We start from the raw sequence: 18527 nt of genomic DNA, 5'->3' as shown, positions 1-18527 counted from the left end.
TTCTTGATATTGGTTAAAAATATACACATATATTGCTTTTAGGTATTGGCATAGTATTCTTTGTACTATTTCTCAAGTGACGAATTATACTTATAAGAAACCATCATTTGTGAAAGACCATATTTTTTCTCCTGAGTGCTGTAGTGGCAATAAACAGTATTTTTTTCCTATTGTTTTTCTTAGAAATTCTCATTTTCATAACTGAGAAGTATGCTTTTATTTCTTCTCAGTTTTTTTATTGCTCACAAGGGGAAATGACCCATTTTTGATATATTGTATTTACTATAAATTTATCATACGTTGGTTGGTGCAATTGAAAATTACACCCGTCCGTTGCTATATGATTTCTAAAATTAAGTAGTTTACATGAAAATGCCAACTAAAATTAACATAGTAGAGTCAGACTTAATGTAATGTAGATTTCTACAGCTCTTATTTTCATGCCAAACTAAATGCCATTATTTGAGAATGAACCACGATGATCGAAGAGGTTCCATTTTCACCAGACAGTTCCCTAAGTAGAAATAGTATCTTAAAATAAAAGCCAACAATTCTGTAACAATTTGGCTTTAGCTTTTATAAATTCTCTTGTTTATATACCCATCTGTGCAAGTTTGCGGTCATGTAATGTTACCTTTATTTTTATTAAGGGAAGAATGCAAAGTATATTTTCTTTAAGTCTGTTTTGAAACATTTCCTTAAATCGTATTTTAATTTTTACACTTAGTAAAATTCAGCTTTATGATATTTATAGGATATTCATTTAAATTTTTGAGCTATATATTAGATTTTGCTCACTCCTAGTTTCTCCCATTAAAAAATAGGGATTGGGTTTTCATTTAAGCAGTGACTTAAGAATTTTAGGAAACTTAAGAGTTCTGATTCCAGTTAAGTTAGTCTTGCGTGACTTTATACAGTTGCTTAAATTCTTTGTTGCTCCTTTGTTCACCTAATGTTAGGCATTAGTAGAGCCCACATTGGAATTATGTATTTGATATCCAGTAATTATCATTGAGTAGAATAGTATATTTGAGACATGTGTGTTATATAAAGTTTAAACAGAAGAATTAAAATATAGGAAGGATAAGATGTAAAGACTAATTATTATAAGAAATGTATATTTTTCTTCTTTATTTTTCTAGTCAAACTTTGCCATGGGTCGCTTTCCTAGTACATGTAGGAAATGTTATATGCTTGATTTTGGCTTGGCTCGACAGTTTACCAATTCCTGTGGTGATGTCAGACCAGTAAGTTTTTTTAAATATTATTATTAAATATTTGAGAATTAACCTATTATTTATAGTATCACTCCTTTAAAAGAAATTCTAATTATGTATCAGAATAGATATCCTTCAAGAAGTAACAAAATAGATTTATGATTAAATTATAGAATGGAGTTAATTTTATTATTGAAAGTTGTGGCTCTAAAAAAAGTACATTAGATGCAGATTTAGAGTTGACTTATAGTAAGAACACACATTAACCCTTTAGGATCAGGGGTCTTTTTTGCAATCTGAGGCTCTTTCTACATTCTGCAATTCTTTTATTTGTTATTATACTTTTCACATCCATAATTTCTGTTTTTAAACATTCTCTTAATTGATATTCTCTATTTGATACATTATCATAGTTTCTTTACTTCTTTAATCAAGTGTTTGTTTAGTTCTGTGAACATATTTCGTAATGGCTACTTTTAAATCTTTTACTGTTAAATCCAACATCTAGTCACTCTCACAGGTAGTTTCTGTTACCTGCTGATTTTTTTTCTTTTTCATTTATGGGTCATACTTTCCTGTTTCTTTGCATGCTTTATAATTTTTGTTAGAAACAGGACATTTTAGATAATATATTGTAACAGTTCTGGGTACTGGTTTTCCCCTTCCAGGGCTTGTTATTGTTATTTGCTTTTTTATTTGTTTAGTGACAACAGGATTAGTTTAGTGGTCTATTCTCCTCACGACCCACCCCCAACACATAGTGTTAAGCTCCACTAATTGATCATGGTTGATGCTCTATTGTTTACAACTGTGCCCTAAGGCACAAATTCCTTGATAAACTAATCTAATTAAGTTGTGCCTCCTAAAATGAAATAGTTTCTCTTTGCTCAAACTGCAGGAGGGCTGCTCCCATCAGTCTTATTCCTCTGGTTCTCCCCTGTTGGGCCTGCAGTCTAGGCTATATCTTCATTAGGTCTACCAAGATCCTTTCAATTCCCTTTATCACAACCTCCACTATTTTTTTTTTAATTAAGTTTATTGGGGTAACATTGGTTAATACAATTATATAATTTTCAGGTGTACATTATATTTGACATCTGTATATTCTATTGTATGTTTATCACCCAAAGTCCTGTTTCCTTCAGCTACCATATATTCGATCCCCTTTACCCACTTCACCCTCCTCTATCCCTCTATATATGACCCCCTTTACACTGTCTACCTCCCCGCTCCTCCCTGACCCCCTACCCTCTGGTAACCACTAGTCTATAGTCCATGTCCATGAGTCTCTGTTTGTCCTGTCCTTTGTTGCTTTTAGATTTATATCCCACATATAAGTGATATCATGTGATTATCCACTTTTTCTGGCTTATTTCACTTAGCGTGATTATCTCGAGGTCCATCCCTTTTGTCACAAATGGCAGTATTTCATCTCTTCTTATGGCTGAATAATATTCCACTGTATATATGTACCACAGCTTCTTTAGCAATCATCTATCGTAGAACACTTCGGTTGCTTCCATGTCCTGGCCACTGTGAATAATGCTGCTGTGAACATTGGTGTGCAAATATCTTTTCGAATATGAGTTTTCAAGTCTTTGGGGGTAAATACCCAGTAGAAGGATTGCTGGATCATATAATAGATCAATTCTTAGTTTTTTGAAGAACCTCCATACTGTTTTCTATAGTGGCTGTACCAACCTCCACTATTTTTGAGAGGAGTTTTAGGTTAACTTAACTGTTGCAAATGAAATAATTTCCTTTAGGAAAAGATTAGGATGTATTTTTTTTTTTCTTCTACCCCTGGGGAAAATCTCTGAGCCAGGGCTCTGGAGTTGGGGGTGAGGACTATGATATGCTGGTCTCTGAGTGACATACTCACATTAAGAGCTGAGCCCTGGCATTGAGTTGGGAACAGTAGTCTGAAGTCTCTCTATTTGCCTCTCCTGGAATGCAATTGTTGCCTCATGAGCCAGGAGAAGGACAGTTAGGACCCCAGTATTCTCAGCACACTATGCCCAAAGTAGAGGCTCCATTCCGTGAGAAAGCTAGGAGCTTCCACATCTCCACCTGCACTTTTCCAGAACTTAGCCTGCTCAGCAACAGGCAGCTGGGGGATGAGTGATGCTGAAATTCTGCTCCTATGGTAAGAAAGCCCTCTGGATGGGAAGTAGAGAAGAAGGGAGCTATCGTGAGCAAGGAAAGCAGCTACCTTCAAAGTAACACTCTTAAATGCGTTTGTGTCTTTCCACAATGCCTGGTTTATTGAGTGGAACCTTCTCAAATAAACCAATCAGGTGTCCATGCAGGTTGATAGACAACACACAGAGAGCAGAAGTACAGAGTCTTTCTTACATGACAATGACGGGATGAAAGTCTTTACCGTCTCCAAAGTGAGCTCTGTTGACTGGTGGCATGGATAGGTTTCTCGTCGGTCCCAAGCCTGCTACAACAAGCAGAAGGTCAGGGTCTTCAGTTCTCAGCATATCTGTTAGTGATACTTTCTGTCAGGCTTGAGTATCATTTCTCTGAGGTGTTCAGCTAATATGGTCCTTACAGGGTGGAATCCTTATGCTTATCAGCTTCAGGAGTCCGGGGGTTATCAATGGCTGTTGTGGCTGAATGGCTAACATTTCTGTGATTTTGGACATTCTGATCACACCCTAACGGTATTCCCATTATGCTCCAGTTGAGATTACTGTCATAATTCCCATAAAATCCATTTTTTTAAGTTCAAAAAGTCTTTAATTCTTAAGGCTCTATTCAGGAGCCCTGTGTCTTGGCTGCAGCAGTCTGGAGTGGAGCCATCCTCACTGATCTGGAAGAGAGGAGGGATGGCGCAATTTTGGTTCAGATACCACAGACTCTAGCCTTTTTTACTGAATTTTCATAGGTTTTCTTGAATAGATGTTTCTTCATTTGTTGTTTGCCCCAAGGACCGTTTCTAGAGGCTTTAGTTATTTTTTAAAATAATTTTCACCAGTTTTACTGGGGAGCAGCTTGGTGGAGCTCCTCATGTTTTCCTAACGGTAGTTGGTCTCCCACTACAGTTATTACACTTACATCTACTTTTTACTTTTAGTTTTGTTTTAACTTGATACTGATTATGACTTTCATGTTTAGCAAATTAATTGCACAGAAGTTGGATCACTGGTTTTGAATGAGCTAATTATATAATAATAGAGTTGTATACATAAATGTAAATTATATTAAAACGTGGGCACATAAGAATTTAAGCACTAGAGAATCCTTTTGGTTTGAGTGAAGGTCTTGCATTAATAGGTAGCGAGGCAGGTGATGAATTTAGTTTCCGTTTAGCTTACTTTATTTGAATATATTTCTGGAATCTTATTTCTATTGCAGGTATCTTTTTTAGTTTTTAGAATATTATCAGGTTATTTTTTTTTCACTCATATAACATTTAATGAGCACATATTATATGTGAGGCATGGATGGAGGTGCTGAGACTACAGCGTGAACATGCAGACCAAAATGAGTGTCTTATGGAGGTTAAATTTTAGTGGAGAAGACATCATACACAAATAAATATATAATTTTAAATAGTGATAAATGCTATGAAGAAACACAAAGCAGAGTGTTAACAGAGAGTGATAGGCAGTGAGGACGACAACTGTTTTAGAGGTATTAGAAAAGACTTCTCTAAAGAGGTATTGAGTTGAGCGTTGAATTAAGTATGAGAGCAAGCCATGTAAATATCTGGAATGAAAGTGTTCCAGGCAAAGGGAACAGCAAGTGCAAAGGCACTGAGGCAGCATAAATTTGGTGTGTTCAAGGAAAAGCAGGGAAGCCACTGTAGAAATAGCCTAGCCAAGCATAGCATAATAAGGGGGTAAGTGGAGAGAGACTAGGTTTAAGAGGTGGGTAGGCCCCAGATTATGTATGATTTTGTAGAGATAGATTTTATTCTAAGTGTGAAAGGAAGCTTTTGGAAAATTTTGAGCATGGTTGTTGTATACTTGAGCTGTCAATTAGCCAACTATATAGTAGAGTTATATACAGAAGTAGATTAAAACACAACCACATGAGAATTTAATTGCCTAGAAATTGTGGGAAGACTATTTTTGGTTTTATCAGTGTTCTCGTGTTAATTGGTAGCTAGGCAGATAAAGAACTTAGGTTCTATGTCATTTATTGGATTTTAATATATTTCTGGAATCCCATTTCTATTCTAAATAACAGTCTTTAAGTTTTCAGAACATGTTTTTTAAAAAGTCACTCCGGCTGTGAAGAAGAGACTATTGAGAGAAAGAGTGGAATCAGAAAGACAGTTTGGAAGACCTGTGTCATGGTCCAGTGATCACTGATGGTGGTAGAGACCTGGGGCTTTAGGGTGGTACAGTGAAGATGGTGAGAAATAATCATATTTAAGACTTATTTTAAAACAGATTTACTAAGACTCTTCTGGATTCAATATTAGGATATGAGAGGAAAAGAGTCAAGAATGACTTCTAAATTTTTGTCCTGAGTCAGTGGTCATGCTACTAAGTTTGGTTGGGGAAGGATGAGGAACAGGTTCGATGAGTGAAAAACAGCAGTTCTATTTTCTAGAAGTTAAGTTTGAGATGCCGTTAGATTCCAGATGGAAATAACAAGAAGGTGATATTATATGGTGATCTGTTATCTCAAAGGAGAAATCAGAGCTGGAGATAATATAAATTTACTAATCATTTACTTGCAATGTTTAAAAATAAATGGTAATTTAAAAAAATAGAATAGGTTTGATCAGGTAGGGAGAAAGTATATATAGCTAGATAAGAAAGGAGGTTCTGAATCTGAGTCATTGGGAGCACTTTCGCAACTTGATGATAGATACAGAAGAACTATGAGTTAGCCAAGAAGAATGAGGGGGAGGATCAGTCAGCGAAGTAGGAGAAAAATCAGGAGAGTATGATATCTTGGGAACCAAGTGAAGAAAGTGTTTCAAGTTTTATGGGGTTATCACCTGCATCAGATGCTACTGCTAGGTCAGATAAGGTGGAAACTGAGAACTGACCCTCTGGATTACCTAAATAGAGTAGGTTATAGAGAGAGTTGTGGATAGGAAGTGGGGAAAGGGAGTATAGGCAACTCTCTGGAGGAGTTCGTTTTGTTCTAAAGAGGAGGGGTAAAACAGGGAAGTAGTTGAAAGGGCAGTCAAATCCATTTTTCTTTCCTTCCCTAATTAAAAAAAAAAAAAGATAGTTGTTATAGCATGCTTGTATACTGATAGTAATGCTCCAGGAAGCATGAAAGAATTTTCAATAATGTAGGACAGAGCAGGAACCATTGTAGGAGCCAAGTTCTTGCATAGCTGAGAGGGGAAGGAATCCTGGCACAAATGGTGAGGTTATTAGCCCATTATATAAGAGCAAGAACACTGTTCTGTTCTGAGAAAAGGCAGAATAAGTGAACACAGATACAGATAGGCATTTAAATTTGGTAGTGGGAAGCTGAAGTCTCATGACTTTTATTTTCTCAGTGAAAAAATCAAGGCCTTTCGCTGAGAATGCAGAATGGTCTTGGAAGTTGAGGAGAAAAGAGGACATGTGAAACAGTTATCATGGAGAGGCAGAGAGTAAACTGACTAGGAAAATAGATTGCTGGGCTGTTCTGAAAGTTCACTTAAGTAATATGATAATTTAAGATATAATCGTCAGTACAATTGTATGTTTTTTCCAGGTATCTTTTAACTGCTTGTTTAGAAGTACAGTTTAGTCCAAGAATTGGGTTAGCACTATGGAAGAGAGAGTGCTATGGTGGTGGAACGAGGCCTGGGCTGTGTAAGGAGTGTACTTCCCCTTTATTTGTGTATTAATAGCCAGTTCCTTTTAGGGTTTTTATGCCAGTAGGATTTCATTATTTTCTATAAATGTCTCTTAAATCTCAAATAAAATGAATTTCATGCTTTTGGATCATGATTATGATTGAAATCACTCATATTGTTCCACTAATATAAAATCAGAAGTTGCCTTTGTAGATTTATTTATTGCTTTAAGGAAACCCGAATCGAGTTGCTTGGATTGTCTAGGTATGCCATCACGTTATATGAAAAAAACGATATTTTGATTTTTTTTTTTTGTCTCGCTATATATATTCCAAAATAGTGTAAAAAACACATATATAAATTTTAAGAATATTAAAACATCCACGTCCTCCATCTAGGTTAAGAAATAGCTCATTATCACCTTAGAGGCATGCTGTGCTACCTTCCTGATCATATCCCTTTTCCTTCCTTGAGCAGCACTGTCCAGTGGAACTTACTGTGAAGATGGAAATGTCCTGTAACTGCATTGTCTGATATGGTGGCCTCTAGCAACATATGGCTATTGAGCACTTGAATTGTGACCAGAGCAAACAAGGAACTGAATTTTTAATTTCATTTAGTTTGAAGTTGCTGATACATTGGCCGTTGCAGCCCTATACATAACCTCCATTCTAAATTTTGCATTAACTAGTCCCTTGCTTTGCTTTCTTCTCTTTTCTGTAGACTCAAGAGTAGTTGTTTTGGGGTGTGGAGCAGATTCAAGGAGCTATTATAAAATAGTGTGGTTATCACGTGCCCTTTACCTAACTTCCCCTGATGATAATACCTTACATAATCATAGTACATTGTCAAAACTGGGAAATTGATATTGATATACTGTTATTAACTCAAGTACAGACCTGAGTCAGATGTCACTATTTTTTACATGTACTTTTTTGGGAGGGTATGGGGAAGTGGTATTTGAAATTTTGTCACATGTATAGATTCATTATAATCAGCACCACAGTCAGTATACAAAACTCTTCCATCATCACAAAGAAATTCCCTCAAAACATAAATGTGTGTTTATTTACCAAACTATGGTATAGGATCATCAGTCAGCATGCATTACAAAGAGAATGATGAATAGTATCTTTGACACTAGTGAGTTGTTTATGTGGTTAGTTTTGAGAGCCTGTACTATTTATCACCTTTAAGATACATTAGTTACATTAAATAGGGATATGAGGTACAAAGAAGTCCTGAACTGTATGTTTATAATACTTAGCTCTATACAGTTTTAGAGTTGAATTTCTATTTTCTTAATGATTTCAATCTGCATGCTTATTTTTTTTTTTTCTCTTGGTTTAAAGCATGCCCCAGTTTTCTTACCCCTTCAGCTGGCATCTCACATTGGCCCCTTGTGTCTAAGCTCTTGGAATGCCATGTTTTCTCCTTCCTAACCATTCAGCTGAAAATTCCAGTGCCTGGAGATATAGTGGCCTAATTAAGAAAATTTTTAGAAGTCTTTTTCTCTGTTACATGTACAGAATTTTTTATTTTCTTATTTCTATCGGGGGGTTTTATTACATAATTCTTCATGCTTTTTCTCCCCGCTGATTCTCTCCCTTTGGTTGGCAGTAGGTCTGGGCTCATGCCTAGAGTCCTTGTCTTCTCTTTCTAGATTTATTCTTCTGTGAGTTTATTCTGTCTCTAACATCCAACCCCTTCTTCACATTCATACTGCTTCTGTCCTTGTACAGATCTTGTGCTTTCTTGCTTGAATTATTAAAATAGTTTCCTCACCAATCTCCCTGCCTTCTCCAGAATCTTGAATACTTTTAGCAGAGTAAAAATCTCAAGCACTTTCTCAATTGTATCACTTAAAAGTTTTTTATCAATTCAATTTGACTGCACATTATAAACCAAACAATTGAATATGACATCCAAGACCATCTTTAATCTCATTACAACCAACTTTTCCATTTTCTCTTACCATTTGCTTTTGTCATACCAAAATCTTTTCCTTAACACTAACTGTACTTTTCTTCCTTTTGGCATTGTTTATTGTTTCGTTTTTACTTAAAATGCATTTTCTTCTTCCTGTTGTAATTCTGTCAGTTCTTCTAGTCCCAATATACTTTTTCTTTCATTTTCATTCAACTGTCTATGTATTTATTTTAATAAAACATGCTCTTAGGTTGTTAACTACTTTCACTTTTTACTTTTTTTTTTCTTTAAAGATGTTTTTTAAATACAATTTTGGAAATATAATACTATATATGTTACAAAACTAAAAATCAAAATTTCATCAAAATTTAACACTTCTGCATTTTGAAAGACACTATTAAGCAAATGAATAATCAGCTTACATACTGGGGAAAATATTCACAAAACACATATCTGACAAAGGACTTATATCCAGAATCTATAAACAACTCAACTCAATAAAAAACAAAAACAGTAGAAAAGAGGAAATGATTCGAATAGAAATTTCATCAAAGAAGAGATACTACAGGTAGCAAATAAGTATATTAACAAATGCCGAGCACCTTTAGTTATCAGGGATATGCAAATTAAAACCACAATGAGATACCACTACACAATATTTAGAATGGTTAAACCCTTAAAAATCCCAGATAATTCTAAGAATAGTGGTGGGCAGAAATCAGAGGTTGCCAGAGACTGGGAGTGGAGGGGAAGGGATATTGACTACGAAGGGTGTTAAGGGACTCTTGAGGTGATAGAGATATTCTATACCTTGGTGGCAGTGGTGGCTACATGACTATATATCTTTGTCAAAACTCATAGCACGGTGTATACCTAAAGTATGAATTTTACTGTATGTAAATTATATCTCAATAAACCTGACTTGAAAAAAGTTAAAAAATAAACCATGAAACAAACCTCCATTTCACTCTTGCTATTCCAAATCCACTCATTTCCTATATGCCCTTATCCCTCCTTCTTCCTTTAGGTAGCTATATTATTATTAGTTCCTTAATGTATTCTTCTAGAATTTCTTTGTACATATAAAACAAATATGGATGTATGTTCTCATTTTTCTGTTTTTGATTCAAAAGGTAGTATGATGTACCTTCTGCACTTTTCTTTTTTCATTTAACAGTGTATCTAGGGTGTGTCTTTCCATATCAGAATACAGAGCTTCTTCATTCTTTTTTTGCAGTTGCAAAGTGTATTCCATTATATGGATGTACTGGAATTTATTTAATCAGCCCCCTGTTGATGAACATTTGTTTTTCTTCCAGTCTTTTGCTATCAAAACTAATGTAGTGAATGAATTTGTATATCCATTATTTTTGCACACATGCAAGTATATAGGATCAATTTCTAGTAGTGAGATTGCTGAGTCAGAGAAAATATATGCGTTTGTAATTTTGATAGATATTGCCAAAGTGCCATCAATCAGGGAAGTTTCAAGAGATGACCTTTGTCAAGGCCCAGTTAAATGTTGCCTTCTTCTTAGGACTTTTCCGTCTTCTTTTCCACCAAATGAAACCTAATCCTTACCACTCCTAGGCTTTAATAGCTCGTTGCACTTTGCTAATAATGTTCAGAACCTTTAACTAGAATTATTTGTGCATATAGTTGTTTTGCCCAATTGTGTTAAGTTGTCTTTTCTGCATTGTATAAAGTGGCTGAATTTTCTTGACATATTATTTCTTTGATGAGTCACATCAAGATCTCTTTAAACAGTTGATGTCTCTTTACCTATATTTCAACCTTCCCATGGCAGAAATAAGATCAGAGCCAGGACAGGGGCTTTCATAACTGGAAAGAGTCTTCTGGACTTATCTTGGCTAGAATCCATCGGGGGTAGTCTAGGTGCCCATTTAACCTCGGGCTCAGCTACAGAATATGTTAATAGGTCTGGATATTTCATCCTGACAGTTATTGAATGAAAATAACTGGGCAAAATTATGTGCTACAAAAAAAATTTTTGTGTTAGTGAAGGCTCTTTTTAGGTAATGAATAAAAGTACAACTTCTGAAATGTTATTTAGTAAAGAGAAAGGCTTTCATATATATTCTCTTACACATTTTTCTTCTAGAAAAAGAAGCCTCCAACCTCATAATTTCATCAACCAAATTGAGAATATTAGATATTTTTCTTAATCATGATATTTTAGGGAAATATTGAGATCTACTGACTATGATTTTTAATGAACGGCAGCTAAGAAAATAAAAGAGATTTAAGTAGATTGCAGAATTTTTTTGATTACTGAGACTTGTCCTTAAATGCAAAGTATTTTTTAAATAGTTAAATCTTAAAAACAAAAAGGAATAATTAAAAGGAAAGGGAGAATTTCATGAAAGAAGAAATAGACAACTAATTTGAGTAGATTAAACATTGCAAAAATGAGCAGACAGAGGAATACATAGAATGTTTTTATCTTATGCTATAGCAATATGACCAAAATGATTCTGATAACCAAAGATTTTTAAAATAAAATTTATTATAGTCTTTTTCTGACTACAAAAATAATACATTTTAATTGAGGATAATTTGAAATTAATAGAAAAATAATAAAAATTATTGAGTCTTATCATTTTCAAATTTGTCAGTTTTCATATCAAGCTATTATAGTGTCATCCATGAATCTTTAGGGTACTGACTTGATCTTTATGAAGCAGTAGAATGGAAAACTGTATGACTTCAAGTCAAAAGACCTTTGTTGATGTCTGGTTTTATCACAGTGATTCTGTGTCCTGAGACAAATTTACTTAGCTCTCAGAACCTGTATCTATGTCTGTAAAATGAACAAGACAAAGACCCTGCCATTATAGAGTTTATATTCCTATGGTAGAAGATAGGCAATAAATAAGTAAAAATATAAATAAAAGTAATTTTAGGTGATGAAAAGTGTTATGAGAAAAAAATAAAGCAGAGTAGAAAAATAAAGTGACATTGCAGGGGTGGGTAGTTTTAGATTAGGATGATTAAGGAATATTTCTTTGAGGAAGTGAGTGACATTTGAGCAGAGGGTTTAAATATGACTTAGAAGAGCTAACCATTGAAGGCATACAGAGAGATAGCATTCTAACTGAAGAGACTAGCAAGTGCAAGGTCTTGAGCTAGAAATAAAATTGATTGTAAGAGAAACCACAAATAAATCCGTTTTGGAATGAGGCCAATGCCAGGTCATGGAATATTTTGTAGGCCAAATAAGAGTTTGGACTTTATTCTAAGTAGAGCTCTCTGAGAACTGGGATCATGCATTATTCATATATGGATTTATTCCCAGTACCTGCCACATTAACTTGAATTTATGAATATATGAATTGCATTTATAGGGAGGGACATAAGTTGCCACTGTATTTGAATTGAATTTGAATGAAATTGCCAAGACATGAAGAAGTTGGCATCTTAGATTACTTAGAGATTCCTCATGGTCTCAGTATACTTATTTGTAACCAGAGCCTGAATATTAATATATAGACTATGATTCTGGGTATATTGAAAGAATTTAATGTTTTCAAATGTACGGAATTTACTTATAATAAATACTACTTATTTAAACGTGTAGGTAGAAAAAAAATGAGACTCATTGATAACTATAATGTTATTGCTGTTTTTTTAACCTGATCCCTAATTTTTTATAATTTCAAAAGAAAAAGTTAGAAATTTAAATTGTGTTTTATTATGACAGTAATGCATATTTTTCTCATATCTACTTCATGTGCTCAAGTGTACCGAATCTAAAGCTCATTTAATCTTTGCTTGGTTTTGTTGTAGCCTCGAGCTGTGGCAGGCTTTCGAGGGACAGTTCGTTATGCATCAATCAATGCTCATCGGAACAGGGTAGGTATCTGAACTAGAGTTGTATCTGTGTAAGCAAGCTGATGGCTTGAATCAGATTGACTTCCTTACATTAGAGTACAAAGATGTAGAAAGTTTTTTGGAGCAGAGAGAAAGGTGTTAGTAATACCAATGCATGGTAAGCTGTATGTTGGATAACAAATGCGTGCAACTGCATAGAAAGTAAAATTGGATTTGCCAGAAAAGATAATAACTAAGTATATGTCATGGGGAATCTTGTGTCCTAGGTATAAGTAAGTATTAACAAAGCTAATATAGAATTTTGAAAAAAACATAACATTTGTGTTCTATTTTAAGAAGTTATTTGGGAATATCATACCGTCAATACCTAATGAAATATAGGGATCATCATTTTACGTAATATACATTTAATCTGTGATAGCCTCTCTCCATCAAACCTTTTGTTTTCACAAAGATCTCAAGGGCAGACAACTTAAAATTTGTTATCTTAGTAAATTATTCTTTTCCTCTTGGATTAAATTTTTAAAATTTCTCTCTCTGTCTCTGTCTCTCTGTCTCTGCCTGCCTGCCTGCCTGCCTCCCTCCCTCCCTCACTAGTTCTCTCTCTCTCTTTCTCTCTCTCTGTCCTTTTGTTCTCTGATTTTTTTCTCATCCTGAACTTTAATTATGAGTAGGAAAGGTGGATATTTTATGGATTCTCAATCCTTGAACTTGTTTGGATGGAATTGAGAAATTTAACAAGTGATTCCTTGACAAAACATACATCTTTTCTTGATCTTTGGTACCTCGTTTTTGTTATTTGAAGCCAAAATTGCTTGAATGAAAATTTGACCAATGCTAAATATAATAGGAAGAGTATGCTGAGGTCTCAAGTACTATGCTCCATTTCTTTTGGTTTCTTATGATGTGATTATGGATTGAAAATAGGAAAAGTATTTTTATCAGTATACAGCTCTCTGCCAAACATTTTAACTCATTTAGTTTGATTCAGTGTTGCTTTATTTTATGGCATCTAGTCAGTTATTCTGCCTTAAAAAAGAAAGTACTCTTATTTTCAAGATAAAATTTTACAAAATTTTAGAAGTACTAGGCTTTCTAATTAATTCTATTACAGAATTATATCAACTTTTTGAAATAGGACATTCTGAGGTAGGAATAAACATTTTCAGAGATCATAATAACTACATGAGCTAATATAGTTATAGCTCCAAAATAGCTACTAGAAAGAGATTATATATTTTTTAATTTTTTTTAATTTGAAGAGTAGAGATTTCTTTTAAAATCCTCTTTAGCATAGAGTGCTATAAAAGTTACTCTGTTACCTGCTTATTTATTGTTATTCATCTGACCTTGGTGGAAGGATTTGATACTGTATAGCAGTGGTTCTTACCCTTCTTTTCTGCTCCCAACACACCTGAGGAGTAGGATGCTTTACACAGTCACACAGTGTGTCACACAGTGACAACAACAATTGTCAGTTTATGTGGTGATGCAGGAGTGCAACTAGTGGAAATTTCACAGGTGCTTGTCTAATTTAAAAAGATTTCCCAGATAATTCTAATATATATATATTTTTTCTTCCATATTCTGCACCCCTGATTTGGTAATTTCTAAACATAATACATTCCCTTTCTGTTTTTTTTGGGGGGGCGGGGAGGAGGGGTGGACCTTGATCTTAAACTTTTAATATGAATAATTTCCAAACAGTGCAGGGACTTTTAGAACACTGGAACTCTGTTCACGTCATCTCATTGTTGTCCTACATTTTAATCCTTTGTTTAATGCTTGCTTTATCTCAATATTTTGAAAAAAATTACTTTCTTCTGGTTCTATGGTTGCTATTGAGATCATTGTTCATTTAATTGTTGTTACCTTGTATTTAATTTTTCTTTTTTCTTCGACTACTTTTGATATCTTCTTTTTGTCTTTGGTGTCCTGCAGATATATTCACATGTTCATAGCTGTAGATTTCTTTATATTTATTTGGTTTGGGAGTTGTGCTTCCTAAATCTGAACATTCATGTCTTGTATTGATTCTGGAATTTCTCAGACATTACTTCTTTAAATATTGCCTCTTTCCTTTTTTCTCTATACCTCTCTTTTCCTATCTCCAAATTGATGTATTTTAGACCTTCTTGTTCTGTCCTCCGTGCCTCTTAAGTTCACACTCAGATTTTTTAACTGTCTCTGTGTTGCATCATAATTTCTTCAGATCTATCTTCATTAATTTTTTTCTGCTGTGTTTGATCAGCTTTTTAATGTGTCCACTGATTTTTTTTAATTTCTCTAATGTACTTTTTATTTCTAGATGTTGTCTTTGGTCATTTTCCAAATCTAATTGGCTTTTTATTTTTTGTATAGAATATGTTTCCTTTCTCATGACTTTAATTTTATTTTTTGTTTAAACATTTTAAACATTCTTATTTCATGTTCTATAACCTATAATTCTATTTCTGAAATTCCTGAATATCTAATTCTGTTCTTTATAGTTTCTCTTGTCATTAACTTATGATAACCTGCTTTCTAATGTATTCTGTAATTTCACATAACGAGCTTATACTTGGTGGATGTCGTAGAAATCCTAAATTTAAGGGTGCTTTTATCTTAAGAAGATTTTGTTTGCATGTGTCATTGCCACAGGACAGGATCACCCAGAAATCACTTCATTTCTGGACTTAATTTCTCAGACCACAAAAGCAGTATAAGTTTAAACTCCAAATCTGAGAGAGGGACAGGCCTCTGATAACAAATTGTGAGGGCAAATTCTCTTTTAACTACTCACTTTATCCCTTTGACAGGGTTAAATTCTACAGAAAAAAAAAATACTGCAATATAATGTACATACCAAATCCTATACCAAAGATAGCCTTTTGAGAATCCTAGCTCTATGGTGGGCAGTGGGGCGAGTGGGATAGGGGAATGTCAGTTACAACTTCTGTCTTACGTAGGCTGTGCTTTTACACCTGTCCCCTTCCTAATTGATAAAACTCATTGATAAAAGCTATGACAGATACCCCCAAAATAGCCCAACCTACAGCTTCAGTGTCAGCTTGCTTCTCTTATTTCAGCTTTCTTTTAGTTCTTTTTTTACAATTGTGGTAAAAAACACATAACATTAAATTTATCATCTTAACCATTTTTAAGTGTACAATTCAGTAGTGTTACATATATTCACATTATTTTACAACAGTTTTCTAGAACTTTTTCATTTTGCAACACTGAAACTCTGTAATCACTACACACTAATTTCCCTTCTCCCTTTCCTCTAGCCCTTAGCATCCACCTTCTCTTACTTCTTAATGAACTCATTTATTAATCAGTGGGTTGTTCATTATATTATATCCAGCATTTCTGGGTTTGGGGGTATTCTTTGTATTAAAAAGTTTTTCAGCATATCTGTTCTGCCATCCAGATTGCTGTATAGCTATGTAGATATATAGAGATGTTTACCAGATAAGTCATGGGAAATATATTTAAATTTTTAGGCCTAATTAGATGAAACACAGGGGTTAGGCCTCAGACAACACAATGTACTCACAAGGACCTGTAATATAATGCGATGGAATTCTGTTTTGCTTATGAAGGAAATGGGAAGACATGATGACCTTTGGTCCTTATTCTACATGTTGGTGGAATTTGTGGTTGGTCAGCTGCCTTGGAGAAAAATAAAGGACAAGGTAATTTTGGAAGTAGATATATCAATTTTGATAGGGAAAAGAATAAAAATTTCTCCTGGATAGGCATTTTTGTTGAGAATATGCTTACAGTGACTTTCACTATATCCAAATATGCAGTGACTTTCACTATATCCAAATATGTATATTTTAAAATTTGCAGTGACTTTCACTATATCCAAATATGTATATTTTTCTCTCTATGAGATGTTATTAGAGATCTAATTAATGTTATGACTTTTTCTGTGTACATGGAGAATAGATACTAATTTAAGTACAATTATTGCTTCCGATTTGATTTCTAGCCCTCCTTCTTAGCTTTTCTTTTCACTAGTTCTCTCTTTTTCTCTTTTATAAGTCAGTTAAGCTTTTAATTTTTAATTGTCACATTATATCATTTGATTTGAAAACTGTAAACACCTGTGTTGATAAAGAAATATAGACCAGATTTAGATCAACTTTTTCTTTTGTGGAGCTTTCAGTTCACTGATGCCAAACTCTAGGTTACCCTTTGGTTCTGCATTATAGTCCTTATCCCATCCCCCTTTAAAAGCAGTGTACATTAAGCTATTGGTAAAACTCAGTTCTTGCCTTTACTTAATTACTCACTATCTCATTCCCTGGTACATACCCTTGAGATTATTTAGAGAGGCTCTTAATATGTAACTGCCAAGAGAAATTGACTTTGGTTCCTTTTCTCTTTACTTCCTAGGAGCAAGTAGGCTCTATTAAGGAGAGATATGACCATAGGCTTATGTTGAAACATCTCCCTCCAGAATTCAGCATCTTCCTGGACCACATCTCCTCTTTGGATTATTTTACAAAACCAGACTATCAGGTAATCATTTTTGTGAGCTCTGTGGGCTAATTATTCTCTCTCATTTAGTCTCTGTCTTCACTTACTGTAGCTTTGAGGGTGTTGTAAATGACTATTATCCATAGTATTATTCTAGGGTGTTGTAAATGACTATGAATAATAGTCATTTACAACACCCTAGAATAATACTATTTTAATGCATCCTGAAGAAGGTGGTGAAATTAACTGATGATGACAGTGTTTTTATGTATGTGTTTCCTTCCTTCTGGATGAACATACTTCATTAGAGTTTTAAGTTTGTTCATCGTGTAACAGATATTACTGTTCCTGCTGTGATTCATCTGGTGTCTAGAACTGCTGATAGTTCAAATTATGTGAATCCTATAGCTAATTTGTTGGCCAAAGGAAATGTCCAACTGGGTAATGTATCTGTTGAGGGCTCGAGGGCTGCATATCATATGTTAATAAGCTATGGGACAACAACCAGGGAAGATTGTTGCCTCTGTTTTGTCTGTGGTCAGTGAATCATTTCCTTAGAACATCAGTTAATGAGACCTTATAAGGGTTGTCTAGGTTTACCACAAATTGCATCCCTAACCCAACCAGCTGTATTTCAGAAGATTCTGTTGCTCTCAGGGAGAACTTGGTCAGAGTTTAATGCAAAATAATCACTACCACTGAAAACATAAATGAAGCCACACATAGGTTAATAATAATGTATTAGTGTATCATTTCTATCTACAAAAGATAACATGTAGACTTTATTGCCTGTTAATGAAAGTTTTGTGTTCTAAAGTGTTTTATGTTTGGAAATGTCAGTGTTGCCTAGTCAAAAATTTAAGACTATCCATAGCACAGTGAACTTATTTGCATATAGTAAGTATTTTTGTGTGAAATTGCTGCTTTTGTATAAGATATAAACAAGGTATAAAGCAGAGAGGCAACATACAACCTTGGGTCCTTAAGTAAGTCAGCTTGTCTTCTTTCCTACATGGCTATTTGCATAATGAACTATATGAACTGTCTAAAAAATGGGGAAAATACATTGTATACAAGTTGCTGTGGAGTATGTTTTTATATTTACATTAGACAGTACATATTACTCGCAATAAAATAATGAAATTATACCTGTAAGACTAGATGCAGGAAGAGATGGGGAATGTTCCAACTTTCCCATCTTGGGTGCTGATAATTTTTTTATTGACAAAGTTTGTCTGAGAGTATAAAAGTTTAGCAAACTTTTTGATCACATTCTCCACTTATGTCTACAATCT

General features: G+C 34.2%; 1 protein-coding gene and 1 long non-coding RNA gene across 4 annotated transcripts in view; one reads left to right on the top strand and one right to left on the bottom strand.

Moving 5' to 3' along the window:
• Positions 1 to 18527, top strand: part of TTBK2 (tau tubulin kinase 2) — a 117752-nt gene that overhangs the window by 62476 nt on the left and 36749 nt on the right. For 2 of the 3 annotated variants that reach the window (XM_011354980.2, XM_011354981.2), the window contains 4 exons: positions 1143 to 1247; positions 12718 to 12783; positions 16347 to 16439; positions 17149 to 17274. In XM_011354980.2, coding sequence (XP_011353282.1) covers positions 1143 to 1247; positions 12718 to 12783; positions 16347 to 16439; positions 17149 to 17274 — 390 coding nt within the window. The remainder of the gene's footprint in view (positions 1 to 1142; positions 1248 to 12717; positions 12784 to 16346; positions 16440 to 17148; positions 17275 to 18527) is intronic. The other variant, XM_023527798.1, reaches the window with a different exon arrangement.
• Positions 2996 to 18527, bottom strand: part of LOC111736287 — a 28249-nt gene continuing 12717 nt past the window's right edge. Inside the window, exon 3 of the long non-coding RNA XR_002779154.1 lies at positions 2996 to 4035. This is a non-coding gene — a long non-coding RNA (uncharacterized LOC111736287). The remainder of the gene's footprint in view (positions 4036 to 18527) is intronic.

Source organism: Pteropus vampyrus, unplaced genomic scaffold, assembly GCF_000151845.1.
Source record: "Pteropus vampyrus isolate Shadow unplaced genomic scaffold, Pvam_2.0 Scaffold19, whole genome shotgun sequence".
In the NCBI taxonomy this organism is placed as follows: domain Eukaryota; kingdom Metazoa; phylum Chordata; class Mammalia; order Chiroptera; family Pteropodidae; genus Pteropus; species Pteropus vampyrus.
The sequence above is the reverse complement of the archived record's forward strand: the minus strand, read 5'-3'. Positions and strand labels throughout refer to the sequence as shown.